Source organism: Aethalodelphis obliquidens, unplaced genomic scaffold (genome assembly GCF_003676395.1).
Source record: "Aethalodelphis obliquidens isolate GAN/ISIS:26980383/991018 unplaced genomic scaffold, ASM367639v1 scaffold99, whole genome shotgun sequence".
Taxonomy (NCBI): domain Eukaryota; kingdom Metazoa; phylum Chordata; class Mammalia; order Artiodactyla; family Delphinidae; genus Aethalodelphis; species Aethalodelphis obliquidens.
The window spans coordinates 1,358,982-1,380,010 of NW_020838043.1; the positions used below are offsets into that span (position 1 = coordinate 1,358,982).

General features: G+C 39.5%; 1 protein-coding gene and 1 pseudogene across 3 annotated transcripts in view; one reads left to right on the forward strand and one right to left on the reverse strand.

Moving 5' to 3' along the window:
* The window catches only part of MBTPS2 (membrane bound transcription factor peptidase, site 2), a 40,804-nt gene extending 25,102 nt beyond the window's left edge, over positions 1–15,702 (reverse strand). The window contains exons 1-4 of one of the 3 annotated variants that reach the window (XM_027096109.1): positions 15,459–15,651; positions 12,461–12,609; positions 10,484–10,709; positions 855–958 (exon numbers count right to left, since the gene is read on the reverse strand). In XM_027096109.1, coding sequence (XP_026951910.1) covers positions 855–958; positions 10,484–10,709; positions 12,461–12,609; positions 15,459–15,533 — 554 coding nt within the window. In that variant the 5' untranslated portion in view covers positions 15,534–15,651. Of the gene's footprint in view, positions 1–854; positions 959–10,483; positions 10,710–12,460; positions 12,610–15,458 lie in introns of all 3 variants that reach the window. The other 2 variants (XM_027096106.1, XM_027096107.1) reach the window with 2 other exon arrangements.
* On the forward strand, positions 15,532–20,721 carry LOC113614545 (nudC domain-containing protein 2 pseudogene; annotated as a pseudogene).
* Positions 20,722–21,029: the final 308 nt, after the last annotated feature.

Consider the following 21,029-nt stretch of genomic DNA (forward strand, 5'->3'; position numbering starts at 1 on the left):
CCACATGGCACACCTGTGTAACAGTATATGCTCTGTCAAGATGAGGGTTTATTGCCAGTCAATAGACTCTTGTTCATAAGCAACTGGAAAGTAATAAGAAGTGATTAAATCTTCTCCTCTAAAGCCTTTTATCTGGTCCACACACCCAAAGGATGAAACACATTGCCATCAGTATGTGTGTTCATTATGTGGGAGTGAAGGGGAGTTGTGACTCAATCTCTCCCCACATCAGGATTTTACACATTTAGGAGTCTTTAAAATGCTCAGGTATAATTACAATGATACATTTGGATAGTCAAGACAAGAACATGGCATGATACTTGAAGCAAGTCCCAGGTCTCATCCTCCCTTATCTTCTTCCACTTGGATTTCTAGATAGGCTATAATATTTGTTAACAAACCCAGAGCTTTCAGTGTTCTTGCTGTAGCCAGCAGAGGCCATGAGTAGAAGCAGGAAAGTATTTCAGATGATGAGCCAAAGAAAGTACTAAGAAGGCAGGTGGATGGGCTTTGATTTGAGTGCAGTGGTTATCATTCTGATCCAGTGATGAATAGAAAGATTAGGTTTCAGGATTGGATGAAAATAGTGAAGAACCATGAGGATATAACCATGCTGGCAAAGGACAAAGGATAGAAAGACCCAGATTATAGATGTGCACATAGTTAATTGAGCATATTCATCAATATATTAATCTCTACAAAAGAGAAGTTACCTTAAAATAAGAATGGTGGATATGCACTGGGCAGTATCCAAAGAAAGAAAAAGTATCAAATGTAGCAGATTTTAGTAATAAATACTCCTAAATGAAAAGCTTCTTTGCATGGAATATAGAGAGAGAGGTAAATATCATTACCTAATAGCTGCTATCCCATGTCCAATTTCATGTACAACACCACTAATGAGGACTGCAGCGAAGAAATAGGTCAGTTGGTTGACGGGTAAATTTATGCCAGGAACCTGTTCACAGACACAATGATAAAAACACACTTGGGCACCAAGAGAACACGATGTTCACTCTGTACTAAAACTTAACCTTCCAAACTCAGTGTTCGGTAAGCTAAAACTAATATGAAAACTGATGGTCCACTTCTCCATTTCTATCATAATAAATATAAAAACACCAGTCAGTTTTTTTGAACTAGGCAGTTTTTGAGCTAAGCACACCACCAATCTAAAGAGAATAGGAAACAACAGGTTAAAAAGTTGAAACGTTAGCTTCCTGAAGTCTTTACCACGGGAAAGAATTAGGGAGCCTGGCATAGTGCCAGGGAAGGCAGAGTGGCAGTGAAGGAGTCAGTAGCTGATCCACCCTCGAGGGCTGGCAGCCCGATTTGGGAATTCTTGTTACAGTTCCCATTCCTTCCGCTAAGTGTTATTGCAAGGCTCCAAGTACTTATGTGAGTAATACAGGATGTCCCCACCCCCCTTCAATGAGTTTCATTTTAGTATTATCAAGTTATATGAGAGTTGATCATTAAAGGCAGTGTAATAAAGTGCCTTATTGGTGTGGGAGCACCAGGCCCTTCGTTTCTTCTATCAGTTTGTCTAGAACATTGGTTAGAAAAATCATATCAAAGTGATACATAAATATTATACTAAAATTGAAATTTAATGCAGAAAGTAAGGCATTTGGAACATACAGACATGTTAAGGACCCACGTGCTCCACTGTTATGCACTTAAGGTTGCTATTTTAAAGGCTGCACAGTAAAATTTTTTTAGATACCCAAGAATCTTCTTGCAAGATAAATAATCGTTCCTAAGTTCTATTTCTCACAATCCAGGCAGTGGGACTCTAAAGGTATCCTTCTGGAGGAAAGTTCGTCTTTCTTTCATTAGTTAGTATTTTAAATTAATTACAAAATATGTTTAAAGCAGGAAAACTTGAAAACTCAAAGAATAATAGAAACCGTTCCTGTTCCCCAAACACAAAACAAAAAACCATTCTCAGTGTTTCAATGCATGTCTTTCCAATCTTTTCATGTACACATATTAAAAAAAAATTATACTCTTTTATTATAAATATGGTTTTGAAATCTACCCTTTTCACTTAATAGTATCACAAACATTTTCCCATGAGTATTTCTGGTTCAACATGATTTTTAATAGCTGCATCGTATTTCATGGAGTAGATTGTTGGGCATTTAATTGTTTTAAAGGTTTCTGCTCTTATAAAATACTGTGATAAATATATTTGGACACATATACACAAATATTTGGAGGGAATAAATTGTTACACAAGCACGGTTGGTTCAGGCTCTGGGGACATATCATTTGGGTTTGGTGTTCTGGCTCCATCATAACTAGCTAAGGGACCTTGAAGAACCTTGGATTATTCCTCCAGTACTTCAATTTCCCCATCATTAAAATGGAAATCACCACATTTACATAAAAGGGTAATTCTGAGGATTACAGGAGATAATCCTTGTCCACTGTTTAACATTACGCCTAACAGAGAGGGTAATTATACACAAAATTTAAAGGACTTTGATACATATCAAACTGCTCTCCAAAGGCAGACACTTCAATAACCTTGGGTAAGCTCATTTTATTCAAATCTGCAATTTGAGAGGAATAAAAAGCATCCCATTGTTTGATTTCTATTTCTTTGATGATTATTAAGCTGAATATTCCCCCTACTTTTTGACCACTGATAGATCTTTTGTGAGTAGCCTACTCCTGACTTGTCAATTTTTTTCTCCTTAGAGTGTTCATGTTTTTCTTATTGTCTGTAAGATCGCTTCAAGTATCAATTATTAATTCTCTGTGATACAAATTACAGATGCATTCCCAAGTTTTGCCTTTCAATTTTATTTTGCTTTTGGTTTTTTGATATATAAAAAATGTTATGTAGTCAAATCTATCAATATTCATGGTTTCTGCCATTAGTTTTATGCATATGTCTTTCTCATTCTGTGTTCCTATAAATAGAAACCTGTTTTTATTTCTTTCAAGGTCTTTTATGATTTCACATTTTAATTTTAATTCAACTGCACATTTATTTTTGTGTATAACAAAGGAATTTCACTTTTAAGCCTTTTTTAGTAACTGAAGAGGAGATTCAAACCATGCTGCCTGGATTGCTTTCTAAATTCATTGATTCCAAGAGTCCTTTCTCTAGTTATGAAACTAGCTTTCATAGTCATCATTTTTAATGTATTCATAACATTTCACTGAATGACAATCTCATAATTTAACCATTCCTCAATTACATATTGTGGTTGTTTCTAATTCTTCATAGTAATAAATGTTAGGATAAACAGCTTGATGAATACTAATTTTTCTATAATTTGGAAGTGTTTCCTTAACCTAGAGTCCCAGATGTAGAAGTAAATGGTCAGAGGATATTTTTATGATGCTCATTATCTGAAGTTCTCTCTACTCAGACCCTACTAAGCAACTCTTTTCAAGAACATCAGTGTACCTTTTTCTACATATCTGCTCCATTCCCATGTTGTCAGGCATCTGTCTGTTCAGACCTGTAGTTTCCTTTTCTCTGATTCCTCTCTAAATTTATGTACTTAAGATTAATACTCATACATTCCCTCTATATCACAAAGTATTCAGGTTATCTTACCTTTATTTCAAAAAAATCAGTAGCCTTGATCCAATAGGATATTGATTTCTTCTCTTTATTATTTCAGTGATGTAATAATGAAATAAGGTAAGGATTTGAACATGTGACTACACCAACAGATGGTAGGTCTTATTTGCTGGCAACAATACTCGACTGCCCATCTGTCTCAGCCGTGATCACACAGGGTATTAGATGTACCAAAATACTGATCTCTCAATAACATAGAGTGCCAGGTTTTGGGGAATTAATACTGAATGAGGCTGTAGGGAATTATAGAGTAAACAGAAAGTATGTGCTCTAAGCTACAAGAGCTCATATCAAAGTCAGGAGATACAACAAACTTAAGCAAAAACATGCCAGGTAGATATACAGAGGGCAGCTGACTTCTTAATGGTTCCAAAGCATGGCTCTCCTAACTGAATCAATATTTTGTAAGCTCTATGAGTAAGTTGAAAAGCAAACAGAAGAAATAATTTCTTCTGTAAATTAACACTTTACCATTCAGGCAATGATTCTTTGGACATGATGCCAAAAGCACAAACAACAAAAGCAAAAATCAACACATGGGATTACATCAAACTCAAAAGCTTCTGCATAGCAAAAGAAACAACCAATGGCAGCCTACAGAATGGGAGAAAAGTTTTGCGAACCATATACTGGATAAGCGGTTAATATCCAAAACATATAAAGAACTAACAAAACAAACAACCCCCCGCCCAACAATCTGATTAAAAAATGGACAGAACTACTATTTAGTAGTTCCAAAGAAGACAGCAAAATGGTCAAAAGGCACATGAAAAGATGCTCCACATCGCTAATCATCAGGGACATGCCAATCAAAACCACAATGAGATACCACCTCACACCTGTTAGAATGGCTATCATCAAGAAGAAAAGAGACAACACAGGTGCTGGCAAGGATGTGGTAACCCTTACACACTGCTGGAAATATAAATTAGTCCAACCACTATGGAAAACAATATGGAGGTTCCTCAAAGAGTTAAAAATACATATAAGGTATGATCCATCAATTCCACTTCTGGGTATATACCCAAAGGAAATGAAAATATTTCAATGAGATATATGCATATCTCTGTTTATCACAGCATTATTCGCAATAGCCAAGATTATGGGAACAACCCAAATGATCACCAACAGATGAATGGATAAAAACAATGTGGTACATGTACATAAACAATGCATTACTCAGCTATGAGAAAGGAAGATATCCTCCCATTTGCAACAACATGGATAGACCTTGAGCACATGATGCTAAGAGAGATAAATCAGAGAAATACAAGTACAGTATGATATCACTTATATATGGAATCTAAAAAAGTCAAATCTATTAAAAAACAGAGAGTAAAATGGTGGTTACCAGGGGATGGGATGGATATGAGTGACGGTATTTAACGGTACAAACTTGTAACAAGTAGTAAATAAGCTACAGAGATCTAATGCACAGTATAAAGAATACAATCAATAAAATTGTACTATAATGTGATAAATATTGCTCCAATGGCAATCATATTACAATAAATAAATGTATGAAAGTACATAAGGTGTACATCGCTGTACACCTTAAATTTGCAAACAGTAACATGTCAAATTTATCAAATAAAAAAATTTAAAAAACTTTGTTAGCTTTGTTTCTGCTCGTGGACGCCGCTGAGTAAGCATCATTAAAGTCTCCCCAGCCCCACTGCTGTCACGTCTAAATCAGAGTCTCCCAAAGAGCCCGAACAGCTGTGGAAGCTCTTCGTTGGAGGTCTCAGCTTTGAAACAACCAGTGAGAGTCTGAGGAGCCACCTGAGCAGTGGGGAACGCGCACAGACTGTGTGGTAACGAGGGATCCAAACACCAGGCGCTCCAGAGGCTTCGGGTTTGTCATGTATGCCACTGTCGAGGAGGTGGATGCAACCATGAAGGCAAGGCCACACGAGGTGGATGGAAGAGTTGGGGAACCAAAGAGGGCCGTCTCAAGAGAAGATTCTCAAAGACCTGGTGCCCACTTAACTGTGAAAAAGATTTTTGTTGGTGGCATTAAAGAAGACACTGAAGAACATCATCTAAGAGATTATTTTGAATAGTATGGGGAAAAAAGTGACTGGCTGAGGCAATGGCAAAAAGAGAGGCTTTGCTTTTGTACCATTTGATGGCCATGACTCTGCAGACAAGACTGTCATTCAGAAATACCACACTGTGAAGTAAGAAAAGCCCTATCTAAGCAAGAGATGGCTAGTGCTTCATCCAGCCAAAGAGAGCAAGGTGTTTCTGGAAACTTTGGTGGTGGTCGTGGAGGGGGTTTTGGTGGGAATGACAGCTTTGGTCGTGGAGGAAACTTCAGTGGCCGAGGTGGCTCTGGTGGCAGCCGTGGTGGGGGATATGGTGGCAGTGGGGATGGCTATAATGGGTTTGTTTGGTAATGACGGAAGCAATTTTGGAGGCGGCGGAAGCTACAATGATTTTGGCAATTACAACAATCAATGTTCAAATTTTGGACCCATGAAAGGAGGAAACTTTGGAGGCAGAAGTTCTGGCCCCTATGGGGGATGAGGCCAATACTTTGCCAAACCACGAAACCAAGGTGGCTATGGCAGGAGGTTTTAATTACTGCCAGGAAACAAAGCTTAGCAGGAGAGGAGAGCCAGAGAAATGACAGGGAAGCTACAGGTTACAACAGATTTGGGAACTCAACCAAGCACAGAGGTGGCAGGGCCTAGTTGCTACAAAGACATGTTTTAGACCAGCGGTCCCCAACCTTTTTGGCACCAGGGACTGGTTTCGTGGAAGACAATTTTTCCATGGATTGTGTGTGGGGGGGATGGTTCAGGCGGTAATGCGAGCGATGGGGAGTGGCAGATGAAGCTTCGCTCACTCGCCTGCCGCTCACCTCCTGCTGTGCGGCCCGGTTCCTAACAGGCCACAGACCAGTAGTGGTCCGCGGCCCAGGAGTTGGGTACCCCTGTTTTAGACAATACTCCTGTGTATGGGCAAAAATACCCCAAGGACTATATTTGTGACTAATTGTATAATAGATTATTTTAGCTTCTATTCTGTGGAAAGTGTAAAGCATTCCAACAAAGCGTTTTAATATAGATTTTTCTTTGTACCCACGCTGTTGACTGCTAAATGTAATAGTCTGAATAAATGTGTCTTTAAAAAAAACCAAAAACACAAACAAACTTGTTAAACTGAAATAAATCCAAAAACCCCCCAAAAACCCTTTTGCCATTCTAATCCTAGCAGGCAGACAGGCCAGTGATCATATTTTCTCCAAGTCTGCTTCTTTCTCTACTATCCTCTTTCTTGGCAAACAATAAACAGCCATGCAGCCTGAGAGTCATCCTCGACTTTCTTCTCCCTCCAGCCTCACATTCAATTAATGACTGAGGTCTGAGAACTCCACTGCAAAAGATCCCTTGAATCCAGCCCCTTCATTCTCCTTACCACTAATTTAGTTAAGATCTTTATAACTTCTAACATGAATTATTCCAAATGCTCTCTTAAATGGTCTCCCCATCTTCGGTGAAACCCTACTCCAGTCCATTTTGCATAGACTTGTTATCTACAGATAAAATCAAAACTTCTTAGAATGGCCCTTCATAACACAGACCCTACCTATATCTCCCATCTTATCTCCTACACCATATACCTTCCACCATATACCTCTTAGATACAGGTCAAAGTTACTTTATAGTTCCTTGAGGAATTACTGGTCTTTTTTAAGAGAGTAGAGCATACTGTGCACAGGCTCTGAGGTCAGTGGTGGGTGAGTGATGGACCCACCATTTACTAGCTGTGATCACAGGCAAGTGACTTAACAGCTCTGTGCCTTGGTTTTCTCATCTGTGAATCAGGGATAACAACAATGCTTACCTCTACATTGCTGCAGGAATAAAATAAAATAGGCACAAAAAACCTCACATGGGAAGCATTGCATATTAACTAGTATTTTTTAAAAATAAATTTATTTAATTTATATTTATTTTTGGCTGCATTGGGTCTTCGTTGCTGCGTGCGGGCTTTCTCTAGTTGCGGCGAGCGGGGGCTACTCTTCGTGGCGGTGTGCGGTCTTCTCATTGCGGTGGCTTCTCTTGTTGCGGAGCATGGGCTCTAGGCGCACGGGCTTCAGTAGTTGCGGCACGCAGGCTCAGTAGTTGTGGTGCATGAGCTTAGTTGCTCCGTGGCATGTGGGATCTTTCCGGACCAGGACTCGAACCTGTGTCCCCTGCACTGGCTGGCAGATTCTTAACCACTGTGCCACCAGGGAAGCCCCTAACTAGGTTTTATTATTAGTATAATTATTCCCTCTGCCTTTCCATGTTATATGGTTCCCTCTGTTTCTGGCATGCTCAACTGCCATCTTCCTTTCCCAGGCTATGTGGACTCTCCTTCCCTTCCCTTCTCCTCTACTCTCTTCCCAGTACCAGGCACACCTCAGCAGGGCTTGTCTTTGTTCCCGCAGCACCTTGTACTCTGTCCAACTGTAGAAAATCATAGCAGCTCTCCCTCTAGACTAAAAGCTCTGTAAGTGCTAGGATTGGATTTTGTTCCCTGTATAAGCAGGACTAAGCACAAGGCCAGTAGGCAGACTACACTCAGTAAATGTTTGCTGAAGAAATAAATCATCTCGTCTGAGGCCTCACCCACCTGAATCCTTTTAACCTCTAAGAAAGAGCTATTACCATAGGAGAGATTCTTTATGTTTTGCTACAAATGACTTGTAATCTTCCCATAGTGACACAGCTAGTAGAGGCCACAAAGAGATGAGTTAAAAAAAAATCTGTCAATCTTGAATAGACATTTTTCCAAAGAAGACATACAGATAGCTAACACATGAAAAGATGCTCAACACTGCTAATTATTAGAGAAATGCAAATCAAAACCACAATGAGGTATTACCTCACACCTGCCAGAATGGCTATCATCAAAAAGTCTACAAATAACAAATGTTGGCGAGGATGTGGAGAAAAGGGAACTCCTGTGCACTGTTGGTGGGAATGTAAATTAGTGCAGCCGCTATGGAAAACAGTATGGAGGTTCCTTAAAAAGCTAAAAATAGGACTACCATATGATTCAGCAATCCCACCCCTGGGTATATATATGAAAAAAACAAAAACACTAATTCAAAAAGATACATGCACTCTAATGTTCATAGCAGCACTATTTACAATAGCCAAGACATGGAAACAACCCAAGTGCCCATCAGACAAATGGATTAAGAAGATGTACATATATATATATATATATACACACACACATACATACACTGGAATATTACTCAGCCACATAAAAGAATGAAATACTGCCATCTGCAGCAATGTGGTTGGACGTACAGAATATTATGCTTAGTGAAATAAGACAGAGATAGACAAATACTGTATACTATCACTTATATGTGTAACCTAAAAAATAATACAAATGAATGTATATGCAAAACAGAAGCAGACTCACAGATATAGAAAACAAACCTGTGGTTATCGAAGGGGAAAAGGAAGAAGGGAGGGACAAATAAGGGGTATTAACAGATACAAACTACTATATAGTTTGTATATTTGGGATGAAGTGAGAGAGTAGCATTGACATATATACACTACCAAATGTAAAGTGGATGGCTAGTGGGAAGCAGCTGCATAGCACAGGGAGATCAGCTTGGTGCTTTGTGACCACCTAGAGGGGTGGGATAGGGAGGGTGGGAGGGAGGCTCAAGAGGGAGGGGATATCTGTATACTTATAGCTGATTCACTTTGTTGTACAACAGAAACTAACACAACATTGTAAAGCAATTATACTCCAATAAAGATATAAAAATAAAATAAAGTAAAATAGATAAGTAACACGGATATACTGTATAGCACTGGGAATTACACCCATTATCTTGTAATAACCTACAATGGAATTTAATCTGCAAAAATACTGACTCACTATGCTGTACACCTGAAACTAACATAATACTGTAAATCAACTATACTTCAATTTAAAAAAAAGTCACTAACTCATATAGTCTATTTCATTAATAAGAACACGATTAAAAACATAACGTCCATGACTCACGGAAATGGAAACTATTAACGTAAAAAATTTAAAATTGAAGTTAGTCAGTGGTAAAGCACCCTTTCAAACTCTGGAAACATGAATTGATAAGGTATTGGTCTACACATGTGCTTTAAAGTGGGAATTATTTTAAGTAGCTTACAGTCAAAGGAGTACAACTCAGCACATTATTCTTCATATCAAGAAATCACAGTGATCATTCAAAAGGTCTTTTACCTTTAATTAAAAGGATATTATTGCTTAAGAATCTGAAAGCCATGAAGAAGAAACGGGAACATTTTGCATAGGATTAAGATGCAATTTATTTCTACATTATAGAGATCTTAAATCAGTATGCTTATTCCTTGACAGTAACAATTATTCAACACCTCAAGAAGACAACATGAATTACCAAGTTAGGTATAAAACAAGCTACAAGTATATATTTTACAACACAGGGAATAGAGCCGATATTTTATAATAACTATAAACGGAGTATAACTTTAAAAAATTGCGAATCACTATATGGTACACCCACAACTTATATAATATTGTACAGCAACTATACTTCAATTTAAAAAAAACCTTGCACTGAAAAAAAAGACAACATGAATTAAATCGAATACTTGTGTAATTGTTGACAGTCTTAGTGGTGGTCCATTTGTTCTATTATTACTACTACTACTACACATTGCAACAATTCTTTGCTATACTCTTACTAATGATTTTGTTTAAGCAAGTAATTTGAGAAATTGTGAGACTTTTCATTTATTTCATATTTATATTATGGATAGGAATTATGCTATCCAGAAGAAATTTCTTATATCTATGTTTCAACAAAGCTACTTAAAGCAATAAGAAGGCACTTACCACAACTTGTAGCACCTGTTCGTTGTGAAGTGAGGAAGAGGAAGAGGATGAAGAGGAGGAGGAAGAAGAGGAAGAGGAGGAAGAGGAAGAGGAGGAAGAAGAGGAGGAAGAATAAGAAGCGGGAGAGTCAGCCATCATTTGGCCTAAAGTCTGCATCAGCGTTTTCCCCAGAAGAAAAAAAGAGCTGAACATAGCAATTACACCAAACACCATTCCAAAATTGAACCTGTCAAGAGGAAAAAAATTACATAAATGTACAATTCCTCACAATTCATGGACTAAAAAATTCATTAACCAGCCACCTTTCATAGCTTCAAAACAATGTCTAAAAATTTCAATAACTCTGCTTCTTTCTCCTACTTGAAGTTCAGATACTTGACTGAAGCATGGGCACTAGTCTCTTTAAGCAGTTATAATTTACAATTCTCTCATAACTGAAGAGGCTGAATGTTGTTCCCAATAAAAAGTTTGTTTCCTCTCATATTTTTTTGCTCATTTACATAGCATTGTTTTGATCTTGTTCTCATGTAGTTATGAAAGCTCTTTTCACATTATAGACATCATTCTTTTTCATCTACCGATTCTTTTGTTTGCATTTTATTTTACTTGAATTTTGTAATGAGCTTAAATATTAACATAGTAAAACTTAACAACAGTTTCTTTCTTCTACTGTTTTAATAATTAGAAATTAGAAATCACTCCTCTATAGTTGGGAATAATCTATTATATTTTCTAACTTTTTGATAAGTTGTGTTTTTCAAGGCATTTGTCCATTTCATCTAAATAGTCAAATTTATAGGTATACAACTGTTCACAATAGTTTCATTTTTCAAAATGAGTCTCACTCCATTCTCTCATTGCCAAGGGCGTGGGTTCAATCCCTGGTTGGGGAACTAAAATCCCAGAAGCTGTATGGTGTGGCCAAAAAATAAATAAATAAATAAATAAAAATAAAATAAAACAAGTCTCAGAATCTATAGTAATGTTTCTCCTTTCAATTCTGATTTTTAGCTATTTTGTTTGGTTTTTTCCTTGATCAGTCATGGTAGGGTTTTATTAATTTTATTAATCTTTTCAAAGTACCAACTTCTGGCTTTGCTGATTTTCTCTACTGTATACTTTCTATTTCGTTTATTTCTGTTCTTATCTTTATTATTTCTATTTTGTTTGCTTTGATTTGCTGTTGCATTTTCTGCTTTTTGATGACTTGATCGTTTATATTTAGCCCTACTCTAGTTGGAGCTAAATTTTTAACACAAAGGAATTTCGACAAAGGCCCCCTACTGCCATATTAGAAATTCTGTCAAGTACAGAAACTGTCAGTCTCTAGGGTGTCCCAGAGATCATTGTAAACCCCCTAACCATAAACACTATAAACCATGATTTTAAAAATATTTTAAATTAAAGGGATATGCCTGGTATAGCCAGAGGGCTCCAGGACCCTGCTGCTGTAACCTGGCTGGCCATTTTCCTGATTGGTTTGTGTGTATGCCTTACTGGATGATAAGTATTTTAAATATCCTTGCCCTGGATGGGTATCACAGAAGAATTATAGAGGAAAGCCGGCAGACTTTTGGGAGCCCTATGACTCCCAGGACCCTTGTTTCTATGTGTCATGATGGGGGAGAGAATTCTCCAGGATTATTTTCTTGGTGGAAAATGCTCCATATGCTTTTTGCCTTTCTATTGGTGTATAACTTACACAAAGTGCCTAAGTCTGAAGCGTACAGCTCATTGAATTTTTACATATGTATACCGATGTATCCACCACCCAGATCAAGACACAGAACCTTGATTTTGAATGTACGCAAAAGCACAATGATGCAATCCCATGAATTTATATAAAGCCAGAAAGTTTTTACATTGTCAACATTTTAAAACTCAATAAATTGAAAATGATGGAAACAGTTCATTTAACAAGTATTTCTCATGATCACAAATGACTAATTTAAACCAAAAAGAGAAAGTAAAGAATACCACTGGTAAAGCATCCTTGCTTTCCGCCGTCCCCAACTGTAAAACGCACGATTGAAAATAGCAGTCTGCCATCTTATGTGAAAAGGGGAGATGCTCAATCCGTTGTTTTCCAGCCAGTCTTCATAAGAATGCTTAAAATACACAGATGACTAAGAGAGAAAGAAAAGTTCCACATCACTGAATTTTGAAGAATAATTTATAAGGCTTAAGAAAATAAAAGTGTTTTCTACAGGAAAGCAAGATACTGACTAATCAAATGTTTATAATTTTAAAGCTTTATGTTTATTCTTCAGGATATTAAAGTAAGAGTCTTGGATTGGCTGATGTGCTGAAGTCAGGGTCTGGCAAACTACGGCCCACGAGCAAAAAAGTTTGCTGGCCTTTGCTTAGAACAGCATTGTCCAACAGACATATAATGGGAGCTATAAGTGCAAGCCACATATGTAATTTTTAATTTTCTAGTAGCCGAATTTTAAAAGGCAAACAGAAACAGAGATTAATTTAAATGTATTTTTAACTCAAAATATCAAGATATTATCATTCAGAATATAATTAATATATTGAAACACCTCACATTCTATTTATTTACTTACTTACGCATTAAGTCTTTGAAATTCAGTGTCAGCTTTACACTTACAGCACATCTCTATTCGGACTAGCCCCATTTCAAATGCTACATGGCCACATGTAGTTAGTGGCTACCATACTGGACAGCACAGGTCTAGAAGCCTTGTTACCAGAGAAAGAGGTCTTTTGTTGTAATTAAAAAAGACCCCCAGCCAATCCAACAGAGGGGACAGGTTAGCTGGAATTGGTGCTTTCTATCCTCTTCTGAGCAACAACCCTAAGAAATTAGGCTGAATTTGACCATGAAAAAGTACAAAACTTATCTAAAGCCACCTTGGTCTCAGTAACTTCTTACATTCTTCACTGTTGGGGAGATAGCTGCTTATTCGCAGCCTAGCAAAGAGTTTTATCTTTAGGGAAGTTTGAAGTCCTCGAGTAATGTAAGATTTTGGATAACATAAGGCTGTTTTACATACACTGCCACTGACCTCTTACCTCTTACAGTAAGTATGGTAAGTATTTTGTCATACAGATGCCCATCCATTTGAGAAACTTATCTAGAAGGATATTTCAGCCCTATCACAGTCATAAAATGACCTGAGTCTGAATATAGGTATCTGTTTGCCTTTGGATCCATAATGCTCTCTGCTCTCAATCTTCAGGTGAAGTTATTAAACCTGCTTGTCTTCTAGGACGTGGAAAAGGAGAGTGGCACACCCCTCCAGGTGTCTACTGAGGAAATCCTAGACAAACCAAGGATGGAACAGCAGACCAAGTTAGAAGCAGAGAAGCTGAAGGTGCAGGCTCCTAAAACCTGAGGTCTCTCCATTCCCCAATGGGATACTCTGAATGAGAGATCCGTCTTTCGCTCAAGGAATAGTGCTCTCTTAGCAAGTTAGGAGCTGTTACTGAAATTAAAGTGACATCCTGATCACCTCACACACTGGACCAGAGACTATAGAGATTTGAAAAATTATTTTTATTTTGGATTTTTGTCACCCATGCAACATGAAGAAATCACGCGGCTTTGTTTTTTCCAAACAACAAAATCACTGTTTAAACCAGCAGTGGCCTGTACTGCTCATGACATGCTAAGCACCGTGCCAAGTATGTGCAGAGAAAGCACCTGGGGATCTTATGAGGATGCAGATTCGGATTCTGTGGGTCAGGAATGAGGCCTGAGATTCTACATTTCTGACAGGCTCCCAGATGATGCCAAGTGCTGCTGGTCCTTGAATCTCAGGTTGAGTAGCAAGGCTCTATGTGGATGAATTAATGAAATCCTCTCTATAATCTCAGGAGAGCTTTACATTTATTATGCCTATTTTAAAGATGAAGAAATGGAGGAACAGAGAGTAATCTGCCCAAGCTCTCAATGGATACGAAGTGGGAGAGCACAGCTCTAAGGACTGCTCTAAGGATTCAACTGTATAATCTCCTCACTTTGCAAGTTTGAATGCAACAAAAGTTACCATTTTGCTGTTAAGCCTAAACCACACAATACTAAACTACAGTACTCTATTTAAAACAGTATTCATAACATGAAGGTTTTACTAGTCATAATTGGAATTTTCATTAAATATTTGAGAATTTACATGATTTTATTCCACGCATACAATACTCCCACCCCCAGTATGCAATTCCGAAAGGGTGCCTGAAGCATGTGGTCAGACAACTGTCCATAATATCTGCTACCCAAATAAGAATGGACCGTGCACCCAGGGTGTGTGTGGGGGGCGGGGGTGGGAGTATTAAGCGGGGTTAGTGTGAAGAAACGGCGTCTAAGATACAAATTAGAATTCGAGTAGTCAGAAACTAGTTATCTAAAGCCTTGCTACTTTTAAGTATGGTCTGTAGATTGGCAGCATTGGTAGCACTTGGGAACCGGTTAAAAATGCATAATCTTAGGCCCCCGCCCCAGACCTGCTGAATCAGAATGTGCATTTTAACTGGAACCCCAGATGGTCATAAGCACTTTAAAGTTTGAGGCCACTGATGTAAATCACAACTTGATTTAGATTCATTCCAATACCAGTCTCTGGAGGGTCGTGGCCTTAAAGACAAAGAGGGCAAACAAAGTCTTTCCCAGGAGGATATTTTATTTCCTCCCAGGTGCAACGCCGCGGGGTTTGGCAGGGCCCCGCCCCTCCCGAACCCACTACCGGCGCCTCCCGGGCAGGACCCGAAGGCTGCGGGGCCTGCAAAGCCCCGCAATGATACTGCGGCAGCTGCGCAGGCCGCCACACCCCTCCCGCGGCCAGCCGTGCTTTATTTACTCCATGGGACCGGGCGCCACGCGGAAGGCCGCACGTGGGTTCCGGTCGCACGGCTTTCAGCCCGGGAGGCACAAGGCAGGGGAAGAGAAAAGGCCTAGGGCCTTGCGCCCCGGCCCTGGTACCGCGGGCTTGGGCCTTAGGCCCGAGGCCCTCACCTTCAACACCAAGTCGGTCAGGTAGACGGCAGTCCAGCCGCCCACCACCACCACCACCAGCGATACCGGAATCATGGCAGCGGCGGGGGCAGCGGAGGGAAGGCGAGCGCCGGCGTCCTCCCTGCGAGCCGCAACCAGCCGGCCGCGCGGCGCCTACAGCCCCAGCATCTGCGCAGAAACCCAGCTGCCACCGGCTCCTTTTTCGTGGTGGCGTCGTTTCCTTCCGGATCCTTCTGGTGGGTCGCACGAACGGCAGTGTGCGCACCGGAAAAGGGCGTGGGGGCTTATTTTAGCGGGGCACTCGGGCGCCGCTGTCTAGGTATCAACTAGACTGCGGCTGCCAGCCCTCTAGCGATTTCTTAGGCTATGGCCCTCCCTGCTGTCTGCTCTCCATTCTCCGGTTCTGGTCTGGGGTTTGCGCTTCCTTTTAATCTAGTGGGGTTTGGGTAATCCCAAATAATAATCGTCTCCGCCGCTCAGACTCTGTCATAGGTATCCAGATTTAAGTTAATTATGTTTATTCGTTCTTTTTATTGAAGCGTAATTTACATATAGCGAAAACATAATACGGATCTCAACTATTTCGATGAGTTTTGATAACTATATATCTGTGTACCCTACTAAAAATAGAGAACATTTCCATCTCAGAAGTTTTCTTCGCTCGCTTCCCGGTTAATCCTCTCCTCGCCCTCCCATCACCCCTTTTCTAATTTTTAAATCTTTGTGTAAATAGAATCATACAATAAGTATACTCTTGTGTCCGGCTTATTTCGTTCAACATGATTTTTTTGAGCTTTAGGTTCTTTTCTCAACCTCTTCCATTATAAAATTTGAGATTGGTGCTACATTAAAAAAAAGTTCTGAACATCTGTACATATTTTTTTGTTGACGTGTACCTGATCATATATTGACCTGGCGCAGTGGTTCTCAACCTTGGCTGTAACATTAGGATCACCAGGGGGCTTTAAAAATTCCTGATGCCTGTTCTCTAGCTTAGACCACTTGAATCAGAATTTCAGAATGAGATCCAAGCATCAGTATTTTTTAAACTCAGGTCATTCCATTGTGCAGCCAAGACTGAGAACCACTGAAGGAAAACTAGTATTTATGGAGTTTTGTTTGTTTGTTTGTTGTTTCTTTGTTTTTTGCATTTTCTTAAGGCCCAAGTCTTTAAAAGTTGTTTTTACTTTTCTGGAAAATCATCATTAGCAATAGTAATACTAATACCGAAATATTGAGAACATAATACTAGCTTAAGAACAAGTATCCCAAATAAAACTGCACCCTCAGCCTTCTTCAAAGTAAAAATATAGTGTCATACTAGGAACCTGTATGACAGATACTGTTACTCATTTGCCTCACTCTCCCATACTTTTCCTAAAGTTTTAATAATTTAGCACCGTATCTCCCTAGCTTCAAGAAACCTTATGACTCAGTTTTACATCTTCTTGCCTATATGTGTGTACATGTGTTGTTTTAAAATCTTTCAATTTATTTTGGACAAAGCTAGGTATAATTATAAAAGTTTATATTCAAGCACCCTGTGACTCCACAGTTTTCCATGTACAGGTTTCCCGAAAGTCTTACTGCAGTTTTAGGTTTTGATACTTTCAGAAGTATAAATGCCGAAAACTTGCATAAAGCATCACTTGAAAATTTATTTAAATTTCTTTTACACTATTTAATTTGGTGAATTTCAAGTAATTTTAAATTTCAAATTTTTTAGTCCCCCTGAGGATGGCAAACGTTGACTGAAACAAAAAATTGAATTACATTTATTATTCAAAAATTCCCGAGACCAAAGAAGCATGAAAGAAATTTAAATAATTTTATTTTTCAAGTGATGTTTTGTGTAAGTTCATAGAGTTTGTACTTCTGAAGTTGTTAAAGCTTAAAACTACACTAAGACTGTTGGTACACTATTGTATTTGAACTGACCTTTGTTTGCTCTTGTATAATGACTGTAGCTTTTAACACTGTTCTTTCCTAGGATGAGAAAATTTACTTAAGAATTAAAATGTCTTCTCTTTTGTTAGCCTGAAGCCTTGTCTGGACCACTTGCTGGGACAAAAACCAGTTACTGTGTGGCTGATTACCCAAAATATGTAGGAAATGAGTTGATTGTGTTTTTCTGTTCCCAACCTAAAATTTTACTTGTTCAACTGACTTGGTGTTCTCATCAGGGACCCAGCAGTCAAAACAAAACACTGGGGCTTCCCTGGTGGTGCAGTGGTTGAGAGTCTGCCTGCCAGTGCAGGGAACACGGGTTCGAGCCCTGGTCTGGGAAGATCCCACATGCCGCGGAGCAACTGGGCCCGTGAGCCACAACTACTGAGCCTGCGCGTCTGGAGCCTGTGCTCCACAGCAAGAGAGGCCGCGAAAGTGAGAGGCCCGCGCACCGCAATGAAGAGTGGCCCCCACTCGCCGCAACTAGAGAAAGCCCTCGCACAGAAACGAAGACCCAACACAGCCAAAAATAAATAAATAAATTAAAAAAAATACATTCCCTTCCCCCACAATTTAAAAAAAAAAAACACTGAATAGAATCCTGCTGGTTTCTGGAATTTATCAGTAGTGGAAGCCAGCTGGTGGCAGCAGAAGAGATGAGACCTAGGATGCAAGGTGGCAGCAAAAAACACCTGTATTCCATAAGATCAAGGTATTCCTCCTTAGAAGAAATGTGACCTAATTTACAAATAGTTTCAGGTTTCTGTCAAGTAACTAACTTGAAGGACGCACAGCCAGGCTTTTATTCATATCATTTTTATTTAGTGTATATATGTGTGTGTATATATATATATATTTATTTGTTTGTTTGTTTATTTATTTATTTTTTGCGGTACGCGGGCCTCTCACTGTCGTGGCCTCTCCCGTTGCGGAGCACAGGCTCCGGACGCGCAGGCTCAGCGGCCATGGCTCACGGGCCCAGCCGCTCCGTGGCATGTGGGATCTTCCCGGACCGGGGCACGAACCCGTGTCCCCTGCATCGGCAGGCGGACTCTCAACCACTGCGCCACCAGGGAAGCCCTATTTAGTATATTTTTTTTTAGAGAGGCACCAAAAATACATTTTGGCTGAATGCAAAACAGCTACATGTTAGGGACTTCCCTGGCTGTCCAGTGGTTAAGACTCCATGCTTCCCCTGCAGGGGGCACGGGTTCGATCCCTGGTTAGGGAACTAAGATGCCACATGCCACATGGCACGGCTGAAAACAAACAAAAACCAGCTACATGTTAAAAATCAGTATTTGGCTGAAGCAGAATATCACTATTATATAATAAACTTCTGAGATACCAGAATCAACATGAAATATAAAAATTAGATAATATTAAAATATTATAATTTTGTTGTTAAAATGTAAGTATTCAGATTTTTAGAGTTTGACATCCCCTTCAGGAGTATTTACTTCTCATCAATGTAAGCTGATAGTTTGCTTCTGGGGTCATTATACTATATGTTTATGACACTAACTTACACCAGTCAGGATAAGCTAGGTTATGCTTAGGAAATAAGCCCTAAAATCCCACAGGCTTAAAATGAGAAAGATTTATTTTTTGTTTGTGCTGCATATCCAACAGGGGTTGGTAGACTGATGGAGACTCCATTTTATCATGCCCAGTTCTCAAAGTGAGGCTCAGGATTTAATGCAGCAGAGAGAGGACTAGAGTGTTTACCACTGGCTGCAAAATGCTATGGCCCAGACATGCACACGTTCCTTCCACTCCAGCTTCATGAGCCAAAACTAGTGAAATAGCTGTTCCTAATTTAAAGGGCAGAAGGAGTGTAATCCTCCGTATACCTAGAAGTAGAGAAAAATATACCTGGAACTAAACAGTAGTGCCATCTACCACATAAATAGATGCTCTCTTTCATCTATGGAGGGCAGTGTAACAGAAAATGTTTGGTTAGTGCTGCCATTATGGGATACTGCTAGTATTGATGCTGCCACAAAATTATTAAGCTTTCCCTTCTCTTTAATAGGAACTAACTAAGATAAAGGCTCATGTCGGTTTTTTTTTTGGCCGCGCCACACGGCATGTGGGATCTTAGTTTCCCAACCAGGGATCGAACCCACACCCTCTGCAGTGGAAATGCTGAGTCTTAACCATTGGACGGCCAGGGAAGTCCCTCATCTCTATTTTATATCCTCAGCTTGGTGTGGTTGCTGATGATGGTGCAGTTTGGTTGAAGCAGTCCCACAGACGGAAGCTTCTAGTCCCAGGTGAAGAAAATTTTTTTTGAATCTTTGCTGAAAGTATTATCCACGCTTATATTTTTTACTCCAAATACACACACACACGCACACACACACACACACAATATTTGCCTGCAACTGCTGCTTTACACGGTCATGTGAATAAAATTTGTCCTTAAACCTTGGTTCTAAAACTGCGGCAAAGGAGCAATACAGTTGGCCTTCAAGAAACCAGTCATCTGGGGTTTTCCATTTATATTTCAGTTTCATTTCATGTACACCAGTCTCAGCATCTTCCTGGAGTAGAATGATAAGAGAATCTTTTCAGCCACTGTCATGTAAGAAATACTTGTACTCTGAAGTCATCAGTTTGATGACTTCTTCCTCAGGTTCCAGAAAGCAAAGTATTTTTCTCTGCAAGCAGTTTTAATAAGTTGACACATTGTTTTCATCTAAAAAGCACGTTATTTTAGTTTTGCTCTAGATGGCTTTTAAACACGTAGTAGCTGCTATTCCATCTTGTTTAAACATCTTGTTAAATATATGACAAGGCGATTCAAAAACCTTTGGATGGCCACTGGGGCCAGGAGGCGACTGGAGTGTGTCAGCCCTGTTTGAGGAGCGCAGTGGGGCGGTTCCATGCAGAACGCCGTGGGGCCAGTGGTACCAGATCTTGGAGGAGGTGTTCATTGAAGTTCAGGTGTCGCCAGGCACTCGCGCTCAGGATATCCAGTGCGGCCCGCAGAGCCGGCATGTGGCGCTGGCCGTGGGTGGCCACGAGATCCTCAAGGGCAAACTCTTTGATTCTACAATAGCTGATGAGGGAACCCGTGGACTCTGGAGGGTAGAAAAATGGTCCGTATTGTTCTTACAAAGAGAGATGCAGCAAATTGTTGGACTTCTATTCTGGAATCTGAGTATGCAGCTGATCCTTGGGTGCAAGACCAAATGCAGAAAAAGCTTCCAGAAAGAAAATCCTCATTTTAACTTCAGCGGAGCAGAAATCTCAGGAAACTACACTAAAGGTGGACCAGGTTTCTCAAATCTTGAGAAATATCTGTGAACTTGCTGCATTTTGTGGATCCTAGCAAATGTTGCCAGCTTAATCAAAGGAACAGATTATGTGGTGGAAGAAAAATGTGGACGCCTACAGTTAACAAATTGCAAAATATATTTAAATATGGTTCTGAAAATTGCATTCAAATATGATTTACATAGGAAACAAATACTGTAGGAACTATTCTATTGATATATGGTAGCTTTTTTTTTGGACTTGTTTTTGCTCAGCATGAACTTTCATATGCTGCGGTTTACTAATCTCATATTTAACCTGTTTTTTTTTTTTTTTTTTTTTTTTGCGGTACGCGGGCCTCTC